The following is a 27683-nucleotide window of genomic DNA, read 5'->3' on the forward strand; positions in this document are numbered from 1 at the left end:
GCCACCCATCCTGTGAGTGGACACACCGCCATAGTGACAGTATTGGGCAGCGCCACTCATCCTGTGAGTGGACACACCGCCATTGTGACAGTATTGGGCAGCGCCACTCATCCTGTGAGTGGACACACCGCCATAGTGACAGTATTGGGCAGCGCCACTCATCCTGTGAGTGGACACACCACCATAGTGACAGTATTGGGCAGCGCCACTCATCCTGTGAGTGGACACACCGCCATAGTGACAGTATTGGGCAGCGCCACTCATCCTGTGAGTGGACACACCACCATAGTGACAGTATTGGGCAGCGCCACCCATCCTGTGAGTGGACACACCGCCATAGTGACAGTATTGGGCAGCGCCACTCATCCTGTGAGTGGACACACCACCATAGTGACAGTATTGGGCAGCGCCACTCATCCTGTGAGTGGACACACCGCCATAGTGACAGTATTGGGCAGCGCCACTCATCCTGTGAGTGGACACACCACCATAGTGACAGTATTGGGCAGCGCCACTCATCCTGTGAGTGGACACACCGCCATAGTGACAGTATTGGGCAGCGTCACTTATCCTGTGAGTGGACACACCGCCATAGTGACAGTATTGGGCAGCGCCACTCATCCTGTGAGTGGACACACCGCCATAGTGACAGTATTGGGCAGCGTCACTTATCCTGTGAGTGGACACACCGCCATAGTGACATTATTGGGCAGCGCCACTCATCCTGTGAGTGGACACACCGCCATAGTGACAGTATTGGGCAGCGCCACTTATCCTGTGAGTGGACACACCGCCATAGTGACAGTATTGGGCAGCGTCACCCATCCTGTGAGTGGACACACCACCATAGTGACAGTATTGGGCAGCGTCACTCATCCTGTGAGTGGACACACCGCCATAGTGACAGTATTGGGCAGCGTCACTCATCCTGTGAGTGGACACACCGCCATAGTGACAGTATTGGGCAGCGTCACTCATCCTGTGAGTGGACATAGAACTAACTTCCTCACATAGGCCTACGTAGGCCTTCAGAGTATATAAGAATGATGAGCACTGGCAGCATGGAGGCTCGAACCCGGATCACGGCGTTGGGTGTGCGAGTTGTACCTCTGGGAGCAACTGACAGCAGTCGTTTGTTAGGAAGTCTGAGGGGCGGCCTTATCTTATCTCTGTCAGGGGGGAGAGAGAGAGAGAGAGAGAGAGAGAGAGAGAGAGAGAGAGAGAGAGAGAGAGAGAGAGAGACAGACACAGAGTAACCAAGTTATCATGCCTTCCGGCTGAGTGGACAGCGTTCGGAATTCGTAGTCCTACGGTTCTGGGTTCGATCCCCGGCGGAGGCATAAACAAATGGGCCGAATTTGTCACCCTGATGCCCTTGTTCACCTAGCAGTAAATAGGTACCTGGGAGTTAGACAGCTGCTACGGGCTGCTGCTTCCAGGGGGTGTGTAACAAAATGAAGGCCTGGTCGAGGACTGGGCCGCGGGGACGCTAAGCCCCGAAATCATCTCAAGATAACCTCAAGATAACACCAGAGACATTAATCTCTGATTAATCGTCTCATTTCTCAGAAAATCTTATTTAATATTCGAGTGAGTGTAACTGCTTCGTGAATCTGGCCCCCAGGTTCGTAAGTGCTTGCGTAACTGCTTCGTGAATCTGGCCCCGAGGTTCGTAAGTGCTTGCGTAACTGCTTCGTGAATCTGGCCCCGAGGTTCGTAAGTGCTTGCGTAACTGCTTCGTGAATCTAGCCCCAGGTTCGTAAGTGCTTGCGTAACTGCTTCGTGAATCTGGCCCCAGGTTCGTAAGTGCTTGCGTAACTGCTTCGTGAATCTGGCCCCGAGGTTCGTAAGTGCTTGCGTAACTGCTTCGTGAATCTGGCCCCGAGGTTCGTAAGTGCTTGCGTAACTGCTTCGTGAATCTGGCCCCGAGGTTCGTAAGTGCTTGCGTAACTGCTTCGTGAATCTGTCCCCCAGGTTCGTAAGTGCTTGCATAACTGCTTCGTGAATCTGTCCCCCAGGTTCGCAAGTGCTTGCGTAACTGCTTCGTGAATCTGGCCCCGAGGTTCGTAAGGGCTTGCATAACTGCTTCGTGAATCTGGCCCCCAGGTTCGTAAGTGCTTGCATAACTGCTTCGTGAATCTGGCCCCGAGGTTCGTAAGGGCTTGCATAACTGCTTCGTGAATCTGTCCCCCAGGTTCGCAAGTGCTTGCGTAACTGCTTCGTGAATCTGGCCCCGAGGTTCGTAAGGGCTTGCATAACTGCTTCGTGAATCTGGCCCCGAGGTTCGTAAGGGCTTGCATAACTGCTTCGTGAATCTGGCCCCGAGGTTCGTAAGTGCTTGCATAACTGCTTCGTGAATCTGGCCCGTGAGACCTCAACTGTTGACTGTTGAGAAGACGCAACATTCAGCTATAGACATCCATATATATATTTTTGAAATCCCCCTGAAGATCCTTCCAAACACTCCCGGCACCCCGGCAAAAGAGCAGCTTAGCTACCACACACACACCGTGTCAGCAAGGCGGACAGCTCGACCGCACTAATAACTCTCACACACAACAGAGATCACACTAACGGGATGCATCAAATGAACAAATCCACAAGGGCCGTGACGAGGATTCGAACCTGCGTCCGGAAGCATCCCAGACGCTGCCTTAATCGACTGAGATACGACAGGGTTAAAAGGGTTGAAACCGAAGTTCTACTGAACTTTTAACCCTGTCGTAGCTCAGTCGATTAAGGCAGCGTCTGGGATGCTCCCGGACGCAGGTTCGAATCCTCGTCACGGCCCTTGTGGATTTGTTCATTTAATAACTCACACCAGGGAGCCGGTCGGCCGAGCGCACAGCACGCTGGACTTGTGATCCTGTGGTCCTGGGTTCGATCCCAGGCGCCGGCGAGAAACATTGGGCAAAGTTTCTTTCACCCTATGCCCCTGTTACCTAGCAGTAAAATAGGTACCTGGGTGCTAGTCAGCTGTCACGGGCTGCTTCCTGGGGGTGGAGGCCTGGTCGAGGACCGGGCCGCGGGGACACTAAAGCCCCGAAATCATCTCAAGATAACCTCAAGATGGTACCCATTAGGGAGGTACATATGTGAGGGGAGATACATATGGCAGTGTGGGACACTGAGATCTTGAACACGCTACAAGCACCAACAGCCTGTTGGACCAAGTTATCACAAGTCGAGCCTGGCCTCAGGCTCGCTTCAAGGTGCGTTTCTGGTGAGGTAAAACCACTCAGAATTTGACGTAGTCAACTCGTGAGAAAGTGGGAGGGGGGGGGGGGTGTGGAAGGGGGTGGAAAAGGCATGTGGCCAGCACAGAGGGCCTCTCTCCACTCCCCCTTCCATCTAATTTGTGGGCCAATCACCACCTTGAAGACGGTTTTGATGGGAAAGTCCCCAGCTGGTAATGTGGAAGGGGGGATAGGCAGCGCCTTGGTGATGGGGGAGGTGATGTGTGGGAGAGAGGGAGGGAGGGAGAGAGAGCAACAATATTTAGACAGGAAGAGAGACAGGTCAAGGAGACTGTCATTAACCGGGTGGAGACCCTAACACAACATTACAAACACAGACTGTCAGCCTTATTAACGGTAGTGAGAGAGAGAGAGAGAGAGAGAGAGAGAGAGAGAGAGAGAGAGAGTGAGAGAGAGAGAGAGAGAGAGAGAGAGAGAGAGAGAGAGAGAGAGAGAGAGAGAGTGAGAGAGAGAGAGAGAGTGAGAGAGTGAGAGAGTGAGAGAGAGAGAGAGAGTGAGAGAGAGAGTGAGAGAGAGAGAGAGAGAGAGAGAGGGAGAGAGAGAGAGAGAGAGAGAGAGAGAGAGAGAGAGAGAGAGAGAGAGAGAGAGAGAGGGAGAGAGAGAGAGAGGGGGGGGGAGGGAGTGAGGGAAACTCCTAAGGTATACACACTGTAAATATTACAATCATGAGAGAGAGAGAGAGAGAGAGAGAGAGAGAGAGAGAGAGAGGGAGAGAGAGGGGGGGGGAGGGAGTGAGGGAAACTCCTAAGGTATACACACTGTAAATATTACAATCATGACCTTTTAAATGTTTCACAATACATAAAAAATCATTTTGTGATCTATCTTGAGATGATTTCGGGGCTTATCGTCCTCGCGGCCCGGTCCCCGACTAGGCCTGGTTGCTGGACTGATCAACCAGGCTGTTGGTTGCGGCTGCTCGCAGCCTGACGTATGAGTCACAGCCTGGTTGATCAGGTATCCTTTGGTGGTGTTTATCAAGTTCTCTCTTGAACACTGTGAGGGGTCGGCCAGTTATGTCCCTTATGTGTAGTGGAAGCGTGTTGAACAGTCTCGGGCCTCTGATGTTGATAGTTCTCTCTTGAACACTGTGAGGGGTCGGCCAGTTATGTCCCTTATGTGTAGTGGAAGCGTGTTGAACAGTCTCGGGCCTCTGATGTTGATAGTTCTCTCTTGAACACTGTGAGGGGTCGGCCAGTTATGTCCCTTATGTGTAGTGGAAGCGTGTTGAACAGTCTCGGGCCTCTGATGTTGATAGTTCTCTCTTGAACACTGTGAGGGGTCGGCCAGTTATGTCCCTTATGTGTAGTGGAAGCGTGTTGAACAGTCTCGGGCCTCTGATGTTGATAGTTCTCTCTTGAACACTGTGAGGGGTCGGCCAGTTATGTCCCTTATGTGTAGTGGAAGCGTGTTGAACAGTCTCGGGCCTCTGATGTTGATAGTTCTCTCTTGAACACTGTGAGGGGTCGGCCAGTTATGTCCCTTATGTGTAGTGGAAGCGTGTTGAACAGTCTCGGGCCTCTGATGTTGATAGTTCTCTCTTGAACACTGTGAGGGGTCGGCCAGTTATGTCCCTTATGTGTAGTGGAAGCGTGTTGAACAGTCTCGGGCCTCTGATGTTGATAGTTCTCTCTTGAACACTGTGAGGGGTCGGCCAGTTATGTCCCTTATGTGTAGTGGAAGCGTGTTGAACAGTCTCGGGCCTCTGATGTTGATAGTTCTCTCTTGAACACTGTGAGGGGTCGGCCAGTTATGTCCCTTATGTGTAGTGGAAGCGTGTTGAACAGTCTCGGGCCTCTGATGTTGATAGTTCTCTCTTGAACACTGTGAGGGGTCGGCCAGTTATGTCCCTTATGTGTAGTGGAAGCGTGTTGAACAGTCTCGGGCCTCTGATGTTGATAGTTCTCTCTTGAACACTGTGAGGGGTCGGCCAGTTATGTCCCTTATGTGTAGTGGAAGCGTGTTGAACAGTCTCGGGCCTCTGATGTTGATAGTTCTCTCTTGAACACTGTGAGGGGTCGGCCAGTTATGCCCCTTATGTGTAGTGGAAGCGTGTTGAACAGTCTCGGGCCTCTGATGTTGATAGTTCTCTCTTGAACACTGTGAGGGGTCGGCCAGTTATGGCCCTTATGTGTAGTGGAAGCGTGTTGAACAGTCTCGGGCCTCTGATGTTGATAGTTCTCTCTTGAACACTGTGAGGGGTCGGCCAGTTATGTCCCTTATGTGTAGTGGAAGCGTGTTGAACAGTCTCGGGCCTCTGATGTTGATAGTTCTCTCTTGAACACTGTGAGGGGTCGGCCAGTTATGTCCCTTATGTGTAGTGGAAGCGTGTTGAACAGTCTCGGGCCTCTGATGTTGATAGTTCTCTCTTGAACACTGTGAGGGGTCGGCCAGTTATGCCCCTTATGTGTAGTGGAAGCGTGTTGAACAGTCTCGGGCCTCTGATGTTGATAGTTCTCTCTTGAACACTGTGAGGGGTCGGCCAGTTATGGCCCTTATGTGTAGTGGAAGCGTGTTGAACAGTCTCGGGCCTCTGATGTTGATAGTTCTCTCTTGAACACTGTGAGGGGTCGGCCAGTTATGTCCCTTATGTGTAGTGGAAGCGTGTTGAACAGTCTCGGGCCTCTGATGTTGATAGTTCTCTCTTGAACACTGTGAGGGGTCGGCCAGTTATGTCCCTTATGTGTAGTGGAAGCGTGTTGAACAGTCTCGGGCCTCTGATGTTGATAGTTCTCTCTTGAACACTGTGAGGGGTCGGCCAGTTATGTCCCTTATGTGTAGTGGAAGCGTGTTGAACAGTCTCGGGCCTCTGATGTTGATAGTTCTCTCTTGAACACTGTGAGGGGTCGGCCAGTTATGTCCCTTATGTGTAGTGGAAGCGTGTTGAACAGTCTCGGGCCTCTGATGTTGATAGTTCTCTCTTGAACACTGTGAGGGGTCGGCCAGTTATGTCCCTTATGTGTAGTGGAAGCGTGTTGAACAGTCTCGGGCCTCTGATGTTGATAGTTCTCTCTTGAACACTGTGAGGGGTCGGCCAGTTATGTCCCTTATGTGTAGTGGAAGCGTGTTGAACAGTCTCGGGCCTCTGATGTTGATAGTTCTCTCTTGAACACTGTGAGGGGTCGGCCAGTTATGTCCCTTATGTGTAGTGGAAGCGTGTTGAACAGTCTCGGGCCTCTGATGTTGATAGTTCTCTCTTGAACACTGTGAGGGGTCGGCCAGTTATGTCCCTTATGTGTAGTGGAAGCGTGTTGAACAGTCTCGGGCCTCTGATGTTGATAGTTCTCTCTTGAACACTGTGAGGGGTCGGCCAGTTATGTCCCTTATGTGTAGTGGAAGCGTGTTGAACAGTCTCGGGCCTCTGATGTTGATAGTTCTCTCTTGAACACTGTGAGGGGTCGGCCAGTTATGTCCCTTATGTGTAGTGGAAGCGTGTTGAACAGTCTCCCAGTTATGGCCCTTATGTGTAGTGGAAGCGTGTTGAACAGTCTCGGGCCTCTGATGTTGATAGTTCTCTCTTGAACACTGTGAGGGGTCGGCCAGTTATGTCCCTTATGTGTAGTGGAAGCGTGTTGAACAGTCTCGGGCCTCTGATGTTGATAGTTCTCTCTTGAACACTGTGAGGGGTCAGCCAGTTATGTCCCTTATGTGTAGTGGAAGCGTGTTGAACAGTCTCGGGCCTCTGATGTTGATAGTTCTCTCTTGAACACTGTGAGGGGTCGGCCAGTTATGTCCCTTATGTGTAGTGGAAGCGTGTTGAACAGTCTCGGACCTCTGATGTTGATAGCGTTCTCTCTCAGAGTACCTGTTGCACCTCTGCTTTTCAACGGGGGTATTCTGCACATCCTGCCATGCCTTCTGGTCTCATGTGGTGTTATTTCTGTGTGCAGGTTTGGGACCAGCCCCTCTACTATTTTCCACGTGTAAATTATTATGTATCTCTCCCGCCTGCGCTCAAGGGAGTACAGATTTAGGCTCTTTAGTCGGTCCCAGTAATTTAGATGTTTTACTGAGTGGATTCTAGCAGTAAAGGATCTCTGCACGCTCTCTAGGTCAGCAATTTCTCCAGCTTTGAAAGGGGCTGTCATTGTGCAGCAGTACTCCACTCAAGAGAGCACAAGCGTCTTGAAAAGTACCATCATCGGTATAGCATCTCTAGTGCGAAAAGTTCTTGTTATCTGATGTCCTAGAGGGGATGTATAGAGGTGTGAGGTAGGCCTACAAGAGAGGCTGTAGAGGAGTGGCTGAGGAGGGAGTGTTGGTAGTGGTAGAGGGTGTGGTAATGTGTATGGTGGTCACGTTGATGTGAGGTAACACCAGACCAAGATCTCTCTCCTCTCTCTCTCTGTCTCTCTCTCTCTCTCTCTCTCTCTCTCTCTCTCTCTCTCTCTCTCTCTCTCTCTCTCTCTCTCTCTCTCTCTCTCTCTCTCTCTCTCTCTCTCTCTCTGTCCCACCCTCCCTCCCTCCCTCCCTCCTTGAGATAGGGTAGGCAGTAGCCACGGAGGTGTTCCTTGAAGAATCGATGGTATGTGAATCATCACTATATTATCTTTTGGTACTTTCTTGGTACTGTTGGATAGGGTGGTGGCAGGTCGAAGTGGTTGGGGAGGTACTTTGGTAGTACTCTGTCGACGGAGACCCCTCTACAGCGGTCAAGGGTTGTATACATGTACACTTGCCCCCATTAAGGATGTAACCTTCAATCAAAGTACATAGGTATGACGTCGACCAAGCTGACGAGGCGTTTGACCGCTATAAGTATAAAATATAATGTTGTGTACTGTAACATCACTTGAGAATGAACCATAGAGGTTCGAAAGGTTGTGGGAGTTTATAATTAGTGTAATATATTCTTTAGTTATTCAATTCTTTTTCTTCACCTTGAAATCAACATTTGGTGAACTCTTCCAGCTGAACCCTGATGCAAGAGCATTAGTAAGGGGGATAGAAGCCCTAACTCATATATATATATATATATATATATATATATATATATATATATATATATATATATATATATATATATACATATATATATATATATATATATACATATATATACATATATACATATATATATATATATATATATGTATATATATATATGTATATATATATATGTATATATATGTATATATATATATATATATATATATATGTATATATATATATGTATATATATATATGTATATATATATATGTATATATATATATGTATATATATATATGTATATATATATATGTATATATATATATGTATATATATATATGTATATATATATATGTATATATATATATATGTATATATATATGTATATATATATATATATATGTATATATATATATGTATATATATATATATATGTATATATATATATATGTATATATATATATATGTATATATGTATATATATATATATGTATATTATATATATATATATATATATATATATATATATATATATATATATATATATATATATATATATATGACTGAAAACTCACACCCCAGAAGTGACTCGAACCCATACTCCCAGAAGCTGTTGCTACCAGTTGCGTTGCTCCTGGGAGTATGGGTTCGAGTCACTTCTGGGGTGTGAGTTTTCAGTCGCATATAGTCCTGGGGACCATTCAGGCTTGTTTGCATATATATATATATATATATATATATATATATATATATATATATATATATATATATATATATATATATATATTATTAAATATGACCGAAAAAGTAAGATTAATAATTCTAACACAAATTTTCTCTTTCTTACGTTTCTTTTCACTGTTGATGGTAATTCAAAGATCACTTCTCCAAAATTCATTTTTATTTCTAGTCTGACGCGACACTTGAGCGCGTTTCGTAAAACTTATTACATTTTCAAAAACTTTAGTTTACAAACACACAACTGAAACTGAATAAAGCTTACACATCTTCGAGTTTATATCTTCATTTGGGTGAGGTGGATGAGGTGAAAAACGAACTTTCAACAATGGGTATTAAATTCAAACACAAGACAGAACAATGTGTATTGAATGGAAGTAATTGTAGAAAGCCTATTGGTCCATATTTCTTGATGCTTCTATATTGGAGCGGAGTCTTGAAGTGGGTAGAATATAGTTGTGCATTAATTGGCTGTTGATTGCTGGTGTTGACTTCTTGATGTGTGGTGCCTCGCAGACGTCAAGCCGCCTGCTATCACTGTATCGATCGATGATTTCTGTGTTGTTTGCTAAGATTTCTCTGGTGATGGTTTGGTTGTGGGAAGAGATTATATATTCCTTAATGGAGCCCTGTTGCTTATGCATCGTTAAACGCCTGGAAAGAGATGTTGTTGTCTTGCCTATATACTGAGTTTTTTGAGGCTTACAGTCCCCAAGAGGGCATTTGAAGGCATAGACGACGTTGGTCTCTTTTAAAGCGTTCTGCTTTGTGTCTGGAGAGTTTCTCATGAGTAGGCTGGCTGTTTTTCTGGTTTTATAGTAAATCGTCAGTTGTATCATCTGATTTTTGTCTGTAGGGATAACGTTTCTACTGACAATATCTTTCAGGACCCTTTCCTGCGTTTTATGAGCTGTGGAAAAGAAGTTCCTGTAAAATAGTCTAATAGGGGGTATAGGTGTTGTGTTAGTTGTCTCTTCAGAGGTTGCATGGCGTTTCACTTTCCTTCTTATGATGTCTTCCACGAAACCATTGGAGAAGCCGTTGTTGACTAGGACCTGCCTTACCCTACAGAGTTCTTCGTCGACTTGCTTCCATTCTGAGCTGTGGCTGAGAGCACGGTCGACATATGCATTAACAACACTCCTCTTGTACCTGTCTGGGCAGTCGCTGTTGGCATTTAGGCACATTCCTATGTTCGTTTCCTTAGTGAAGACTGCAGTGTGGAAAACTCCGCTCCTTTCCATGACTGTTACATCTAGAAATATATATATATATATATATATATATATATATATATATATATATATATATATATATATATATATAATGTGTGTGTGTATTAGTATTCACACAGCAGAGGGTTAAGATATAGAGGGGTCGATATAGATATAATTATAGATATAGAGGTCATTAATTGTCCACTTAGCGGTAGACCCATCTGATGACTGTACTGCATAAATTATAGATAATCAAGTTAGATATAGATACCAGTCATAGATATTGCTGGACCCTTCTATGTTGTCCTGGTAATGAACATGACTTTATTCTCTGTGGTTGAATGACTTAAAATACTAATAATAATATCTTTTTAATGAACAAATCCACAAGGGCCGTGAAGAGGATTCGAACCTCCTCGTCAGGGCCCTTGTGGATTTGTTCATTTGATGCATCACGCTATTGTGATTTCTGTGTGTAATATCTTTCTATGTATTTCAGATACTTGAGGAAGAATGAAATTAGCGTGATAGAGCCTGGAGCCTTCGCCAACCTCTCCAACCTCCGCAAGCTGTGAGTATCACGTCTGGGGTTGTGGGGGAGAGAGTGAGTGTGTCTCGGAGAGGCTGCAGGATCCTAGTTAGGTACAACTTCTGGTTTCAACTCTTTTGACCATGTCGTAGCTCACTAGATCAAGGCAGCGTCTGGGATGATCTGCCATCAGAAAATGCACGTTACGTCTCAACATATGCAATATTATGGACAGGTGAAAAACCTTTATAGACAAACTCTCCCTATCAGACTTTATAACAGGGGGTCGCCATGGAAATCGCCTCCTCTTAAACAAGGGGCAATGGGGCTGACCCCGACCTGCTTATGACACGCCCTTATCCTCTCCCAGTCACCCTGCAGAGTTTAATGAGGCTTGCCCTAAGCATCTGGCCTATTCAGGACAAACATTCATTCTATTTTATACATAGATAATGTGCGTGTCTTACTGAATTGTTATTCAGTAGTTTAATGCAATAATTCCAGCGCCAATCTTCGAAAAAAATTCATCGTGTTCTACACTTGGGGAGGGAAGTTGAAAAATTAACTCTCCAAAGTTCATTTTTACTGGTTTATTGAGCCTGGCGCATGTCGCTACAGGACGCATTCTCTTGAAGCTCTCTACGACATCTACAGATGCACAGAGAAAGTAAATATGATGACCAAACCATACACCTGGGGCCAGATTCATGAAGCAGTTACGCAAGCACTTACGAACCTGGGGCCAGATTCACGAAACAGTTACGCAAGCACTTACGAACCTGGGGCCAGATTTACGAAACAGTTACGCAAGCACTTACTAACCTGGGACCAGATTTACGAAACAGTTACGCAAGCACTTACGAACCTGGGGCCAGATTCACGAAACAGTTACGCAAGCACTTACGAACCTGGGGCCAGATTCACGAAACAGTTACGCAAGCACTTACGAACCTGGGGGCCAGATTCACGAAGCAGTTACGCAAGCACTTACTAACCTGGGGCCAGATTCACGAAACAGTTACGCAAGCACTTACGAACCTGGGGCCAGATTCACGAAACAGTTACGCAAGCACTTACGAACCTGGGGCCAGATTCACGAAGCAGTTACGCAAGCACTTGCGAACCTGGGGCCAGATTCACGAAACAGTTACGCAAGCACTTACGAACCTGGGGCCAGATTCACGAAGCAGTTACACCAGCACTTACGAACCTGGGGCCAGATTCACGAAGCAGTTACACCAGCACTTACGAACCTGTCCATCTTTTCTCATTCTTTGGCGGCTTTGTTTACAATTATTAAACAGTTAATGAGCTCCGAAGCACCAGGAGGCTGTTTATAACAATAACAACAGTTGATTGGCAAGTTTTCCTGCTTGTAAACTGTTTAATAAATGTAACCAAAGCCGCCAAAGATTGAGGAAAGATGTACACGTTCGTAAGTGCTTGCGTAACTGCTTCGTGAATCTGGCACCAGGTTCGTAAGTGCTTGCGTAACTGCTTCGTGAATCTGTCCCCAGGTTCGTAAGTGCTTGCGTAACTGCTTCGTGAATCTGGCCCCAGGTTCGTAAGTGCTTGCGTGACTGCTTCGTGAATCTGTCCCCAGGTTCGTAAGTGCTTGCGTATCTGCTTCGTGAATCTGTCCCCAGGTTCGTAAGTGCTTGCGTAACTGCTTCGTGAATCTGGCCCCAGGTTCGTAAGTGCTTGCGTAACTGCTTCGTGAATCTGGCCCCAGGTTCGTAACCAACACTGCTCATTTTTCGGTCTCTCCGGGAAACTGACATAATTTCAGTCATAATTTCCAATATCAAGGCGATATATCAAGGCGATATATCAAGGCGATATATCAGTCATAATGTCAGATATCAGCCTCGTTATCGTAACGCATTGTATGTAGAAAGTAGATACATAGCAAGTTTTTCATTACATACACTATGTCGTATAAGGCGAGGTGTAGGTAGATGTGAGTCTACTCAAGTAGTTCTACTCACCTAGTTGTGCTTGCGGGGGTTGAGCTCTGGCTCTTTGGTCCCGCCTCTCAACTGTCAATCTACTGGTGTACAGGTTCCTGAGCCTATTGGGCTGTAGTTGTGCAGTCTTGGTGTAGGTTAGGTTGGGTTGGTGCTCCTGGTTAGGGGTATATGTGGTGTGGGTCTACCTCATACTTCTCGCCGGTATGAGGAGGTACTAAGGTGGTACTTTGGTACTTTTCAGTTGATGTCCCCTGCCCTTCACTACCTTCCCTGCCCTTCACCACCTTCCCTGCCCTTCACTACCTTCCCTGCCTTTCACTACCTTCCCTGCCCTTCACTACCTTCCCTGCCCTTCACCACCTTCCCTGCCCTTCACTACCTTCCCTGCCCTTCACCACCTTCCCTGCCCTTCACTACCTTCCCTGCCCTTCACCACCTTCCCTGCCCTTCACCACCTTCCCTGCCCTTCACCACCTTCCCTGCCCTTCACCACCTTCCCTGCCCTTCACCACCTTCCCTGCCCTTCACTACCTTCCCTGCCCTTCACCACCTTCCCTGCCCTTCACTATCTTCCCTGCCCTTCACCACCTTCCCTGCCCTTCACTACCTTCCCTGCCCTTCACCACCTTCCCTGCCCTTCACTACCTTCCCTGCCCTTCACTACCTTCCCTGCCCTTCACCACCTTCCCTGCCCTTCACTACCTTCCCTGCCCTTCACTACCTTCCCTGCCCTTCACCACCTTCCCTGCCCTTCACCACCTTCCCTGCCCTTCACCACCTTCCCTGCCCTTCACTACCTTCCCTGCCCTTCACCACCTTCCCTGCCCTTCACTATCTTCCCTGCCCTTCACCACCTTCCCTGCCCTTCACTACCTTCCCTGCCCTTCACCACCTTCCCTGCCCTTCACTACCTTCCCTGCCCTTCACCACCTTCCCTGCCCTTCACCACCTTCCCTGCCCTTCACTATCTTCCCTGCCCTTCACTACCTTCCCTGCCCTTCACCACCTTCCCTGCCCTTCACTACCTTCCCTGCCCTTCACCACCTTCCCTGCCCTTCACCACCTTCCCTGCCCTTCACTATCTTCCCTGCCCTTCACCACCTTCCCTGCCCTTCACCACCTTCCCTACCCTTCACCACCTTCCCTGCCCTTCACTACCTTCCCTGCCCTTCACCACCTTCCCTGCCCTTCACTACCTTCCCTGCCCTTCACCACCTTCCCTGCCCTTCACCACCTTCCCTGCCCTTCACTATCTTCCCTGCCCTTCACCACCTTCCCTGCCCTTCACCACCTTCCCTACCCTTCACCACCTTCCCTGCCCTTCACCACCTTCCCTGCCCTTCACCACCTTCCCTACCCTTCACCACCTTCCCTACCCTTCACCACCTTCCCTACCCTTCACCAACTACCCTACCCTTCACCACCTTCCCTGCCCTTCACCACCTTCCCTACCCTACACCACCTTCCCTACCCTTCACCACCTTCCCTACCCTACACCACCTTCCCTACCCTTCACCACCTTCCCTACCCTTCACCACCTTCCCTACCCTTCTCACACACACACACACACACACACACACACACACACACACACACACACAGTAACAAAGATGGTACCAAGGTACCATCTTTAGTACTGTCAGGGGGTTCTGCCCCCTTCAGTTCTAGGCCTACCCCAGAGGCTTGGTCGGGCTTCATACCAAACGATAAAATGTTCTTCTCTTCGGCCTCATACTTCGACATACTTCGAAGACGACTCATACTTCGAAGACGACTCATACTTCGGTCGGGCTTGACATCAGACGGGAAGATGTACCCGACTTCGTCGGTTGAGGTGGGATATTTGCACACCTTTTCCTTACTATTAATGGGCCGGAGCGCGGCTGTGTGCCGAGAACGAAGTTCCCTGATGTCTTGGCGCTCGTATGTTCGAGTCTTTATGTCCTCCACGGCATCGTTAACGTTCCGCAAAGACCCCGGACACTTGCACGTCGGCCTCTTCGTCGTCAAGCAACAGCCTGGTGGATCAGACTCTCACACGTCAGGCCGGGCTTGGGCAGTGGAACAACTCCCAGAACCCCAGCAACCAGGTCTCGAGCAGGGAATCAATTCTCGAAGTCGGTGTCGTCGGTGTTGTCGTCGGTGTTATCGTCGGTGTCGTTGTCGTCGGTGTTATCGTCGGTGTTGTCGTCGGTGTTATCGTCGGTGTCGTTGTCGTCGGTGTTATCGTCGGTGTCGTTGTCGTCGGTGTTATCGTCGGTGTCGTCACCGGTGTCGTCGTCGTCGGTGTCGTCACCGGTGTCGTCGTCGTCGGTGTTATCGTCGGTGTCGTCGTCGGTGTCGTCGTCGGTGTCGTCGTCGTCGTCGGTGTTGTCGTCGGTGTTATCGTCGGTGTTATCGTCGGTGTCGTCGTCGGTGTCGTCGTCGTCGTCGTCGTCGGTGTTGTCGTCGGTGTTATCGTCGGTGTTATCGTCGGTGTCGTCGTCGGTGTCGTCGTCGTCGTCGGTGTTGCCGCCGTCAACAGCAGTGTCGTCGCCGCCGTCAACAGCAGTGTCGTCGCCGCCAAGAACAGTGTCGTCTTGGGCGGATAAGCTCAGCTCGTACAACACACGGATGCCAATCGACAATGCCGCTAAGGCCGCGCGGACCAGCACATGACCCCAGTTGATCTCTGAGACACTGGCAGGCACCTGACCGTGGCACTGTAAGAACTCTTCAAGCACTGCCACTTTCCTCACCTTGTCTTTACGACTCACAACGGAGCCCAGGATTGGAACCCAATAATAAATGGGGTTATTCTCCTCATTGTCGGGTAGCGGGTAGTCGCAGACGGGCTGTTAAGACAAGAGGTTCGTTAAGAGAGCTGTCAAGCCACTTGGTCTCTAGGCCTTACGGACCAAAGTGGCCTGGTCGGATAGGCGTTCGAAATGTTAGTGGGTGTTCTCTTCCAGTGCCTCTAGATATATTTTACAGACCGTAAACATATAGGAAACTATATAAAATATTATTAAATATGAGTTTCCCATTTTTGTTTAAAGTTCGTAAAAGTTTAAAACACATTTACCGGGTTTGAAGGAAGTATTAAAAGCTTGATATCAGAGATATATCTAAATTAGTTAGGCTGGAATCTTACACTAATGATAAAGATGTTTATGTATAGATTTTTGTATTTTTCAGACACCTTTATGTACAGGAATCTTAGCAGATTCTTCCGAGAGAAGACTCACTATATTACAGACCCGTGCAGTTGAACTGCGTGGTAGTTACAACATCAGACAAACAATTAGAACTTTTGACAGGTGAAGAACACTGGAGAACATTGTTCATTGTCAACATGAACGATCTACCAGAGGGAACACAGAAGTATATGAACACGTTTGCTGGTGATGCTAAGCTACTGGGTAAATTGAAACATTTAGACGATTCTTAGATTTAGAGGAATTAAACGTGAGTCAAATGTCACATTATGGAATGTGGAATAGGAGAAAATAGGCCACACACAACCCACATATTACGCGACACAGCGTTAAAGAGCTCTACTTGGTGCATTCTTTTGAGAATTACTACTTAAGTGCACTACTTTAGTGCTACTTTAGTGTATATAAAGTGTAATGATGATTTTTGTAGTGAATGTCTCTCCTGTTTTTTCCCCTTCAGAGCAGGAGAGATTGCTGAAGTAGAGGGAATACAGAGAACATATACGGCACGCATAGACCAGATAAAACACCTAAATTATTGGGATCGTCTCAAAGCTCTCCAAATGTTCTCTCTAGAAAGAAGACGAGAGAGATACCAAATAATATACACCTGGAAGATACTGGAGGGACAGGTCCCAAATCTACACAGTAAAATAACAACGTACTGGAGTGAACGATATGGAAGAAAATGCAGAATAGAACCAGTGAAGAGCAGAGGTGCCATAGGCACAATCAGAGAACACTGTATAAACATCAGAGGACATCAGAGGTCCAGTGAAGAGCAGAGGTGCCATAGGCACAATCAGAGAACACTGTATAAACATCAGAGGTCCAGTGAAGAGCAGGGGTGCCATAGGCACAATCAGAGAACACTGTATAAACATCAGAGGCCCGCGGTTGTTCAACGTCCTCCCAGCAAGCATAAGAAATATTGCCGGAACACAGTTGAATTCTTGAAGAAAAACGTGCAGTTTCCTGCAAGAAGTGCTGGACCAACCGGGCCAGCACTTCTTGCGCAACTCGTCCTCGACTCAAGTCCATTACATCCAGCGGTCGACCCCACAGACGCATTCATAAACTTTTACATGTTGTTCATTCAAAACGGGAATTTTCTCGAGTATAAATTAATATTATAATATATTAGCATATTGTGCATATATAGGCATAGGTTAGGTTAGGTGTTTAGGTTCTGTTGGCGATTATTTGTATTTGTAGTACGTGGGTGAAGCATTTATAGCGTTGTGATTCGAACACCAGTCGTCAGTGAAGCACTTGTTCCGGATATGTTCGAACGTCAGCAGTTGTGAGTCGTGTGTAAACCGCTTTTCATTCATAAACAGCTGGGGGGTTTGGCGGGTGCATGGAATCACCTATGGGTCTTTGTTTGGAGGACGAGCTGTCTTGCGCGTGGGTATGTCAAGCTTGCTCTATCAGGGAAGGTTTGAGATGCCAACCTAAACTCAGGGACACACTAGGGACACTCCCAGGGAAGCTGGCAACAGCGCTGGAAAGGGAGGTCCCTGTGGACCAACAGAAAATGGGGGTTTCATTACAATGTGTAGGAGGGACTGCTCAACAGCTCCTGGAGCTGGCTGACAACAGTGCTTTGACAGAGGCAAGGGGGATTGAACACAGACCTGCAAGAAGTCAGACCGTTGCTCTACCGTCCTACCCAATGTGGTTGGCCGCATTGACAGAGGGTGGCAGCTTTTTCTGAAACAAAATGGTTGACTGCACTTCCCCACGGAAGAGGAGTAGCAGCCAAGTACCTTGACCCGCCTACGGTGTGTGGTCATGACTTGTAAATGTTGTCTAGGGGAAATAGGGGCTTTTACCCCCTATTTTACCCCCTGGCCAAGAAGGACCCAGTCACTTTGGACGGTAGAGCGACGGTCTGGCGTCATGCAGGTCGGCGTTCAATCCCCGACCGTCCAGAAGTGATTGGCCACATTCCTTCCCCCCGTCCCATCCCAAATCCTTATCCTGACTCCTTCCCAGTGTTATATAGTCGTAATGGCTTGGCGCTTTCCCCCTTATAATTAAAAACAAATGAGCCAAGGGAATTCAAGGAGCAGGGAAACACCCACGTACATAAGACCAAGCTTTATATGTAGAAGACACTGTATAACATAAGACGATAAGTGTGCTCCTTACACCTTAAGGTCACTCTGAAGGTAACAACTTGGTTATAACAACTCCCAAACTGCCTCTGGACACCCTATGGCTCTCGGTCCCAAACCTGGAACTGTGTACACACCTGCCACACCTACCCACCGGTGACACATATATAAACCACTAGGAAACCTGGACGCTCTTTACGGGCTCACCATAGACCGTGCTACATGGACATTTCGTTCGGAGTAGCTAAATCAACAACAACAACAGCCTGGACTCTCATAAAACAGTACCATAGACGGCCCGAGTACTCTACCCTATCTTGCAATACTCTTAAGATAAAACTATGGCTTATCTGAGTGTTCGGCCGGAGAAAACCCTGGGTAAATAAGGGCAATGGTCCTCCTCTCCTCGGGTCAAAGATGGCGTCCGCCACTCTTGCGTCATCGCCCATTAATACTCTGTTCTTTAACATTACCGATCAAGTGAGGAGCCGGTCGGCCGAGCGGACAGCACGCTGGACTTGTGATCCTGTGGTCCTGGGTTCGATCCCAGGCGCCGGCGAGAAACAATGGGCAGAGTTTCTTTCACCCTATGCCCCTGTTACCTAGCAGTAAATAGGTACTTGGGAGTTAGTCAGCTGTCACGGGCTGCTTTCTGGGGGTGGAGGCCTGGTCGAGGACCGGGCCGCGGGGACACTAAAGCCCCGAAATCATCTCAAGATAACCTCAAGAAGCCTTTTATGTACTTCACTTACCATATTCCTCCATACATGCTGGTGGATTTGAGGCCATTTTTCCTTAACATAGTTTGGCTGAAAAATGTGGACCAGACCACACACTAGAAGGTGAAGGGACGACGACGTTTCGGTCCGTCCTGGACCATTCTCACAATGACTTGAGAATGGTCCAGGACGGACCGAAACGTCGTCGTCCCTTCACCTTCTAGTGTGTGGTCTGGTCAACATACTTCAGCCACGTTATTGTGACTCCTCGCCTGTATAGTTTGACTGGTTGATACCTGGTTGATACCTGGTTGATACCTGGTTGATAACTGGTTGATACCTGGATGATACCCGGTTGATACCTGGTTGATACCTGGTTGATACCTGGTTGATACCCGGTTAATACCCGGTTGATACCTGGTTGATACCTGGTTGATACCTGGTTGATACCCGGTTAATACCCGGTTGATACCCGGTTGATACCTGGTTGATACCTGGTTGATACCTGGTTGATACCTGGTTGATACCTGGTTCATACGTGGTTGATACCTGGTTGATACCTGGTTGATACCTGGTTGATACCCGGTTGATACCTGGTTGATACCTGGTTGATACCCGGTTAATACCCGGTTGATACCCGGTTGATACCCAGTTGATACCTGGTTGATACCTGGTTGATACCCGGTTGATACCCGGTTGATACCTGGTTGATACCCGGTTGATACCCGGTTGATACCTGGTTGATACCTGGTTGATACCTGGTTCATACGTGGTTGATTCTATTGGCTATTCCGGTACACATTATTCGTAAACAGTGTGCAGGTGAGAAGGGACTACTTTGGTGGGCGGAGTGTTACTGGAGCCTCGCGGCCGCCCAGTTATCACCTGCTGATATCTTCCCAGAAAACTTTCTCCAAGTGTCCAGCAACAATTTATAATAGAAGCTAACCTCCAGGAGGTGAGGTTGGTGAGAGACAGCCCTGAGGAACCTCCAGGAGGAGAGGTTGGTGAGGGACAGCCCTGAGGAACCTCCAGGAGGTGAGGTTGGTGAGAGACAGCCCTGAGGAACCTCCAGGAGGTGAGGTTGGTGAGGGACAGCCCTGAGGAACCTCCAGGAGGTGAGGTTGGTGAGGGACAGCCCTGAGGAACCTCCAGGAGGTGAGGTTGGTGAGGGACAGCCCTGAGGAACCTCCAGGAGGTGAGGTTGGTGAGAGACAGCCCTGAGGAACCTCCAGGAGGAGAGGTTGGTGAGAGACAGCCCTGAGGAACCTCCAGGAGGTGAGGTTGGTGAGGGACAGCCCTGACTAACCTCCAGGAGGAGAGGTTGGTGAGAGACAGCCCTGAGGAACCTCCAGGAGGAGAGGTTGGTGAGAGACAGCCCTGAGGAACCTCCAGGAGGTGAGGTTGGTGAGAGACAGCCCTGAGGAACCTCCAGGAGGTGAGGTTGGTGAGAGACAGCCCTGAGGAACCTCCAGGAGGAGAGGTTGGTGAGAGACAGCCCTGAGGAACCTCCAGGAGGAGAGGTTGGTGAGGGACAGCCCTGACTAACCTCCAGGAGGAGAGGTTGGTGAGGGACAGCCCTGAGGAACCTCCAGGAGGAGAGGTTGGTGAGAGACAGCCCTGAGGAACCTCCAGGAGGTGAGGTTGGTGAGAGACAGCCCTGAGGAACCTCCAGGAGGAGAGGTTGGTGAGGGACAGCCCTGACTAACCTCCAGGAGGAGAGGTTGGTGAGAGACAGCCCTGAGGAACCTCCAGGAGGAGAGGTTGGTGAGAGACAGCCCTGAGGAACCTCCAGGAGGAGAGGTTGGTGAGAGACAGCCCAGAGGAACCTCCAGGAGGTGAGGTTGGTGAGAGACAGCCCTGAGGAACCTCCAGGAGGTGAGGTTGGTGAGAGACAGCCCTGAGGAACCTCCAGGAGGTGAGGTTGGTGAGAGACAGCCCTGAGGAACCTCCAGGAGGTGAGGTTGGTGAGAGACAGCCCTGAGGAACCTCCAGGAGGAGAGGTTGGTGAGGGACAGCCCTGACTAACCTCCAGGAGGAGAGGTTGGTGAGGGACAGCCCTGAGGAACCTCCAGGAGGAGAGGTTGGTGAGAGACAGCCCTGAGGAACCTCCAGGAGGTGAGGTTGGTGAGGGACAGCCCTGAGGAACCTCCAGGAGGAGAGGTTGGTGAGAGACAGCCCTGAGGAACCTCCAGGAGGAGAGGTTGGTGAGAGACAGCCCTGAGGAACCTCCAGGAGGAGAGGTTGGTGAGGGACAGCCCTGACTAACCTCCAGGAGGAGAGGTTGGTGAGGGACAGCCCTGAGGAACCTCCAGGAGGTGAGGTTGGTGAGGGACAGCCCTGAGGAACCTCCAGGAGGAGAGGTTGGTGAGAGACAGCCCTGACTAACCTCCAGGAGGTGAGGTTGGTGAGGGACAGCCCTGAGGAACCTCCAGGAGGAGAGGTTGGTGAGGGACAGCCCTGACTAACCTCCAGGAGGAGAGGTTGGTGAGGGACAGCCCTGAGGAACCTCCAGGAGGTGAGGTTGGTGAGAGACAGCCCTGAGGAACCTCCAGGAGGTGAGGTTGGTGAGAGACAGCCCTGAGGAACCTCCAGGAGGTGAGGTTGGTGAGAGACAGCCCTGACTAACCTCCAGGAGGAGAGGTTGGTGAGGGACAGCCCTGAGGAACCTCCAGGAGGAGAGGTTGGTGAGGGACAGCCCTGACTAACCTCCAGGAGGAGAGGTTGGTGAGGGACAGCCCTGAGGAACCTCCAGGAGGTGAGGTTGGTGAGAGACAGCCCTGAGGAACCTCCAGGAGGTGAGGTTGGTGAGAGACAGCCCTGAGGAACCTCCAGGAGGAGAGGTTGGTGAGAGACAGCCCTGAGGAACCTCCAGGAGGAGAGGTTGGTGAGAGACAGCCCTGAGGAACCTCCAGGAGGTGAGGTTGGTGAGAGACAGCCCTGAGGAACCCCATCACTGGTGTAAGGCAACCACGAACTGATAATAACTCACTTCGACGAAGGAACGGGGAGAAGGGTAAGGAAAGGGGTAGAGGGAAGGGGGCGGGTGTGTGAGTGATGGGCCACATTAGTCAGGTGTGGAGGGTCCGTCAACACCTGGACACCAACATACATCTTCACCCTGCCATTATTTACTCCCAGGTGAGCTTCCTGCCCCTCCCCTCCCTCCTACCTTCCCTCCCTCCCTCCTACCTTCCCTCCTGGTGTATACCTGGTTGATGGGGTTCTGGGAGTTGTTCTACTGCCCAAGCCCGGCCCGAGGCCAGGCTTGACTTGTGAGAGTTTGGTCCACCAGGCTGTTGCTTGGAGCGGCCCACAGGCCCACATACCCACCACAGCCCGGTTGGTCCGGCACTCCTTGGAGGAATAAATCTAGTTTCCTCTTGAAGATGTCCACGGTTGTTCCGGCAATATTTCTTATGCTTGCTGGGAGGACGTTGAACAACCGCGGACCTCTGATGTTTATACAGTGTTCTCTGATTGTGCCTATGGCACCTCTGCTCTTCACTGGACCTCTGATGTTTATACAGTGTTCTCTGATTGTGCCTATGGCACAATCAGTCGGGGACCCCTGAGCAGTGCGCGGTGTCGCAGGCACCGGAGCAGAGCGCGGTGTCACAGGCACCGGAGCAGGGCACAGTGTCACAGGCACCGGAGCAGGGCACAGTGTCGGGGGCGCCGCAGCAGAGTGCGGTCCCTGGCAGAGGGAAACAAACAAAACAAGGCCCCAAAATCTGTTGGTATTACAGATGGGCTACCTGTAAGCATGGGGAATCGGGAAGAATAAATGGAACATGTACACACGATCACCCTAGAAAGTGCAGAAACCTCCTCAATACAGGTAAATGTACCAAAAGCTGTGAATTCTTTCACCCAGAAATTTGCAAGAACTCTTTGGACAGGAAAGAGTGCTTCAATGCTGAATGCCCAGCTTTTCATATAAGAGGTACCAGGGGAATAAAACCGACAGACTACCACTATGAAAACAGCCACTACTCCATCAACCGGGATAATTTTTTAGCAAGAGGAGGAGGAGAAGAATGGCTAAAAATGACCAGACTCTACCACCAACTCGGTCAAATGCTAGAGAGGACGCAAACACAGTGGCCTCCTTACCAGAGCCTCAGATATTAACACCAATTAAAGCATCCAGCACTTCCACTAACACGATAACATCATTTATATTTGCCAACATCCAGGGTATAAAAACACGCAAATCCAACAAAGTTCATTTTATAGATGGTCTCCTTCATGAGGCAAATGCAGTGTTTGCAGCCCTAACGGAAACTCACACAAAGGACTACCTTGATGGTGAAATATGGATCCCAGAATACAATCTCTTCAGATGTGATAGGAAACACCGGCTTCAGGGTGGGATCAGCCTCTACATCAAAGACACACTCATCTGTACTGAGCTGCTAAACACCTCAAATGATATGGTGGAAGTGCTGATAGTCAAAATAGAGATCCTAAATGTAGTTATTGTCCTTGTATATAAGTCACCGGAGGCAAACCCTCAGCAGTTTAAAGACCAACTAATGAAAATAGAGCACTGCTTGGAAAACCTCACAAATCCAGCTCCGAACATCATCCTGCTTGGGGACTTCAACCTACGGCACCTGAAATGGAAGCACCTGGCTAATACAGTAATATCAGAAAGAATACCAGGAAGTAGCCTAAATGAGCAGGCACATGCAAATGACCTGCTACGGATGTGCGATAGGTTTGCCTTAAACCAGCAAATAGTAGAACCAACTAGGAAGGAGAACACGCTGGACCTCATTTTCACTAATAATGATGAGTTGATCGGGAACATAATGATTACAAATACCTGTTACTCAGATCACAACTTAATTGAAGTTCTGACAACCATGGGGAATGGACCTTCAAAACCAGTCCAGATTCCCGGTGGAGGAGATTTCAGCAAATTCAACTTCAATAATAAACGGATAAACTGGGAGCAAATAAACCAGGACTTCACAGAAATAAACTGGGAAGAACAGCTAGGAAATGCAAACCTGAACCAGTGCCTGGAAAAAATAAGCTCAGTAGCACTAGAAATATGTTCAAACCGCATACCCCTAAGAAAAAAGAGAAAGAGATGCAGATTGGAACGGGAACGTCGTTCCCTATATAGGCGAAGAAAACGAATCGCGGAACAACTTGAGAGTCGCACCCTATCTCAAGAACGGAGAAGAAGGTTAGGTAGAGAAATAGAAACAATTGAACTCAAGCTACAAGAATCATACAAAACCCAGGAGAGGCAAAGAGAGCAAAAGGCCATCAGTGAAATAGAGAGAAATCCGAAATATTTTTTCTCCTATGCAAAATCAAGATCAAAAACCACATCTAGCATCGGGCCCCTGCGAAAGGGAGATGGAACTTTCACAGATGACAACAAAGAAATGAGCGAGTTACTGAGGAAGCAGTACGACTCTGTTTTCAGTGAGCCATTAAATGCACTAAAGATTGATAACCCAAATGAATTTTTCATGGATATGATACCAACATCAAATCACATATCAGACGTCGCCCTATCCCCACTAGATTTTGAAGAAGCCATAAACAGTATGCCTATGCACTCTGCACCAGGCCCGGATTCTTGGAACTCCATATTCATCAAGAACTGAAAAAAACCACTATCGCAGGCCCTTCACATTCTGTGGAGACAAAGCCTAGATACTGGCGTTATCCCTGACATACTAAAAACAGCAGAGATAGCACCACTCCATAAAGGAGGAAATAAGGCAGAGGCAAAAAATTACAGACCGATAGCACTAACATCGCACATCATAAAAATTTTTGAGAGAGTGCTAAGAAGTAAGATCACAAAATACATGGAATCACAGCATCTCCATAACCCCGGACAACATGGTTTCAGAACAGGGCGCTCTTGCCTGTCGCAGTTGCTGGACCACTATGATATGGCATTAGATGCTATGGAAGACAAACAAAACGCTGATGTAATTTACACAGATTTCGCAAAAGCTTTTGATAAATGTGACCATGGTGTTATTGCACATAAAATGCGTTCAAAAGGAATTACCGGGAAAATAGGCAGATGGATCTACAATTTCCTGACTGACAGAACCCAATGTGTAATAGTCAACAAAATAAAATCCAGCCCATCAACCGTGAAGAGCTCAGTCCCCCAGGGTACTGTGCTTGCTCCAGTACTTTTTCTCATCCTCATATCGGACATAGACCAGAACACAACCTATAGCACTGTATCATCCTTTGCAGATGACACTAGGATTTTCATGAGAGTTGGCAACATAGAGGACACGGCAAACCTCCAATCAGATGTAGATCAGGTCTTTCTATGGGCTACAGAAAATAATATGGTATTCAACGAGGATAAGTTTCAGCTCATGCGCTACGGAAAAATTGAAAATATAAAAACAGAAACCACGTACAAAACGCAGGCAAATCATAACATAGAACGAAAAGGCAATGTAAAGGACCTGGGTGTACTCATGTCGGAAGACCTTACCTTTAAAGAACACAATAAAGTAGCCGTCACAACTGCAAGAAAAATGACAGGTTGGATAACAAGAACTTTTCACACTAGAGATGCTATACCGATGATGATACTTTTCAAAACGCTTGTGCTATCTAGAGTGGAGTACTGCTGCACAATGACAGCCCCTTTCAAAGCTGGAGAAATTGCTGACCTAGAGAGCGTGCAGAGATCCTTTACTGCTAGAATCCACTCAGTAAAACATCTAAATTACTGGGACCGACTAAAGAGCCTAAATCTGTACTCCCTTGAGCGCAGGCGGGAGAGATACATAATAATTTACACGTGGAAAATATTAGAGGGGCTGGTCCCAAACCTGCACACAGAAATAACACCACATGAGACCAGAAGACATGGCAGGATGTGCAGAATACCCCCGTTGAAAAGCAGAGGTGCAACAGGTACTCTGAGAGAGAACTCTATCAACATCAGAGGCCCGAGACTGTTCAACACGCTTCCACTACACATAAGGGACATAACTGGCAAACCCCTCACAGTGTTCAAGAGAGAACTGGATAAGCACCTCCAAAGGATACCTGATCAACCAGGCTGCGAGCAGCCGCGTCTAACAGCCTGGTTGATCAGTCCAGCAACCAGGAGGCCTGGTCGACGACCGGGCCGCGGGGACACTAAGCCCCGGAAGCACCTCAAGGTAGCCTCAAGGTAGGTATGGCACCTCTGCTCTTCACTGGTTCTATTCTGCATTTTCTTCCATATCGTTCACTCCAGTACGTTGTTATTTTACTGTGTAGATTTGGGACCTGACCCTCCAGTATTTTCCATGTGTATATTATTTGGTATCTCTCTCGTCTCCTTTCTAGAGAGTACATTTGGAGAGCTTTGAGACGATCCCAATAATTTAGGTGTTTTATCTGGTCTATGCGTGCCGTATATGTTCTCTGTATTCCCTCTATTTTAGCAATCTCTCCTGCTCTGAAGGGGGAAGTGAGTACTGAGCAGTACTCAAGACGGGACAACACAAGTGACTTGAAGAGTACAACCGTTTCCGACCGTGAACAGCTCTGAACGACCCTGAACGACCGTGAACAGCCCTGAACGACCCTGAACGACCGTGAACAGCCCTGAACGACCCTGAACGACCGTGAACAGCTCTGAACGACCCTGAACGACCGTGAACAGCCCTGAACGACCCTGAACGACCGTGAACAGCTCTGAACGACCCTGAACGACCGTGAACAGCTCTGAACGACCCTGAACGACCGTGAACAGCTCTGAACGACCCTGAACGACCGTGATGTGATGGGATCCCTGGATTTGAAAGTTCTCGTAATCCATCCTATCATTCTGCCTTCTGCTCCCTTCATCTTCCTTCCCGTCTTCCCTTCCCATCATTTAGTCCTGATCACGTGAAGGGAATCACCTTGTACTCTTATCTTCAGGTGACTCGGGGAAAGATAGGACGTTAATAATTATTTAGGCCCTGAACGACCCAGAACGGTCGTGGACGACCCTGAACGACCTTGAACGGTTCTGCACGGCCCTGAACGAAACTGAATGGCCCTGAACGACCGTGAACAGCCCTGAACGACCGTGAACAGCCCTGAACGCCCCTGAACGACCGTGAACAGCCCTGAACGGTCCTGAACGACCGTGAACAACCGTGAACAGCCCTGAACGGCCCTGAACGACCGTGAACGACCGTGAACGGCCCTGAACGACCGTGAACAGCCGTGAACAGCCCTGAACGGCCTTGAACGACCGTGAACAACCGTGAACAGCCCTGAACGACCGTGAGCAACCGTGAACAGCCCTGAACGGCCCTGATCGACCGTGAACAACCGTGAACAGCCCTGAACGCCCCTGAACAGCCCTGAACGACAGTGAACGAGGAAGGCCGTAAACGAGAGATGCTGAACGTGAATCAGTGAGGCCGGAGATGAGGATGCTCTGGAGTAATGACCGGGTATGGTGATCCCAGCACCAATTATCATAAACTTTAAGATAATTATAGCTGCCAAGCTGCAGGTAGTGATGGAGTAATTATTGTAAACTAATTATCAGAAGCTAATTATCAGGCTGGTTATTATAAAAAAATTATAGGTGAAATTATTATTAAATTATCAGAATATAGTTTGAAATTTTTAATAATTATCAGATTAATTATGAAGTGATGACGTCAGCGTTAATTTGATAGTTTAAGGAATAATTTGTTGGTGATTATTGGGTCAGTTTGGTAATTGGGAAGTTATGTCATTATATAGGGGTTAATTACCTCGGTGGTGGTCCAGTTAGTGACCAAACTGTCGGAGTTATGTCATTATATAGGGGTTAATTACCTCGGTGGTGGTCCAGTTAGTGACCAAACTGTCGGAGTTATGGTATTAGTGGGGTGTTATATGAGTTAGTGTACTCTGTCTCTCTAATGTCTATTTCTGATCTCTCTCTAATATCCCTAATATCTCTCTAATCTCTCATCTCTCTTTCTCTCTCAAATCTCTCTCTAATCTCTCTGATCTCTCTTTCTC

General features: G+C 48.3%; 1 protein-coding gene across 1 annotated transcript in view; it reads left to right on the forward strand.

Moving 5' to 3' along the window:
• Nucleotides 1–10630: 10630 nt before the first annotated feature.
• Nucleotides 10631–27683, forward strand: part of LOC123770457 (adhesion G protein-coupled receptor A3) — an 83390-nt gene continuing 66337 nt past the window's right edge. Inside the window, exon 1 of the mRNA XM_069301812.1 lies at nt 10631–10713. Coding sequence (XP_069157913.1) covers nt 10631–10713 — 83 coding nt within the window. The remainder of the gene's footprint in view (nt 10714–27683) is intronic.

The sequence above is a fragment of the Procambarus clarkii genome, chromosome 46 (assembly GCF_040958095.1).
Source record: "Procambarus clarkii isolate CNS0578487 chromosome 46, FALCON_Pclarkii_2.0, whole genome shotgun sequence".
NCBI lineage: Eukaryota > Metazoa > Arthropoda > Malacostraca > Decapoda > Cambaridae > Procambarus > Procambarus clarkii.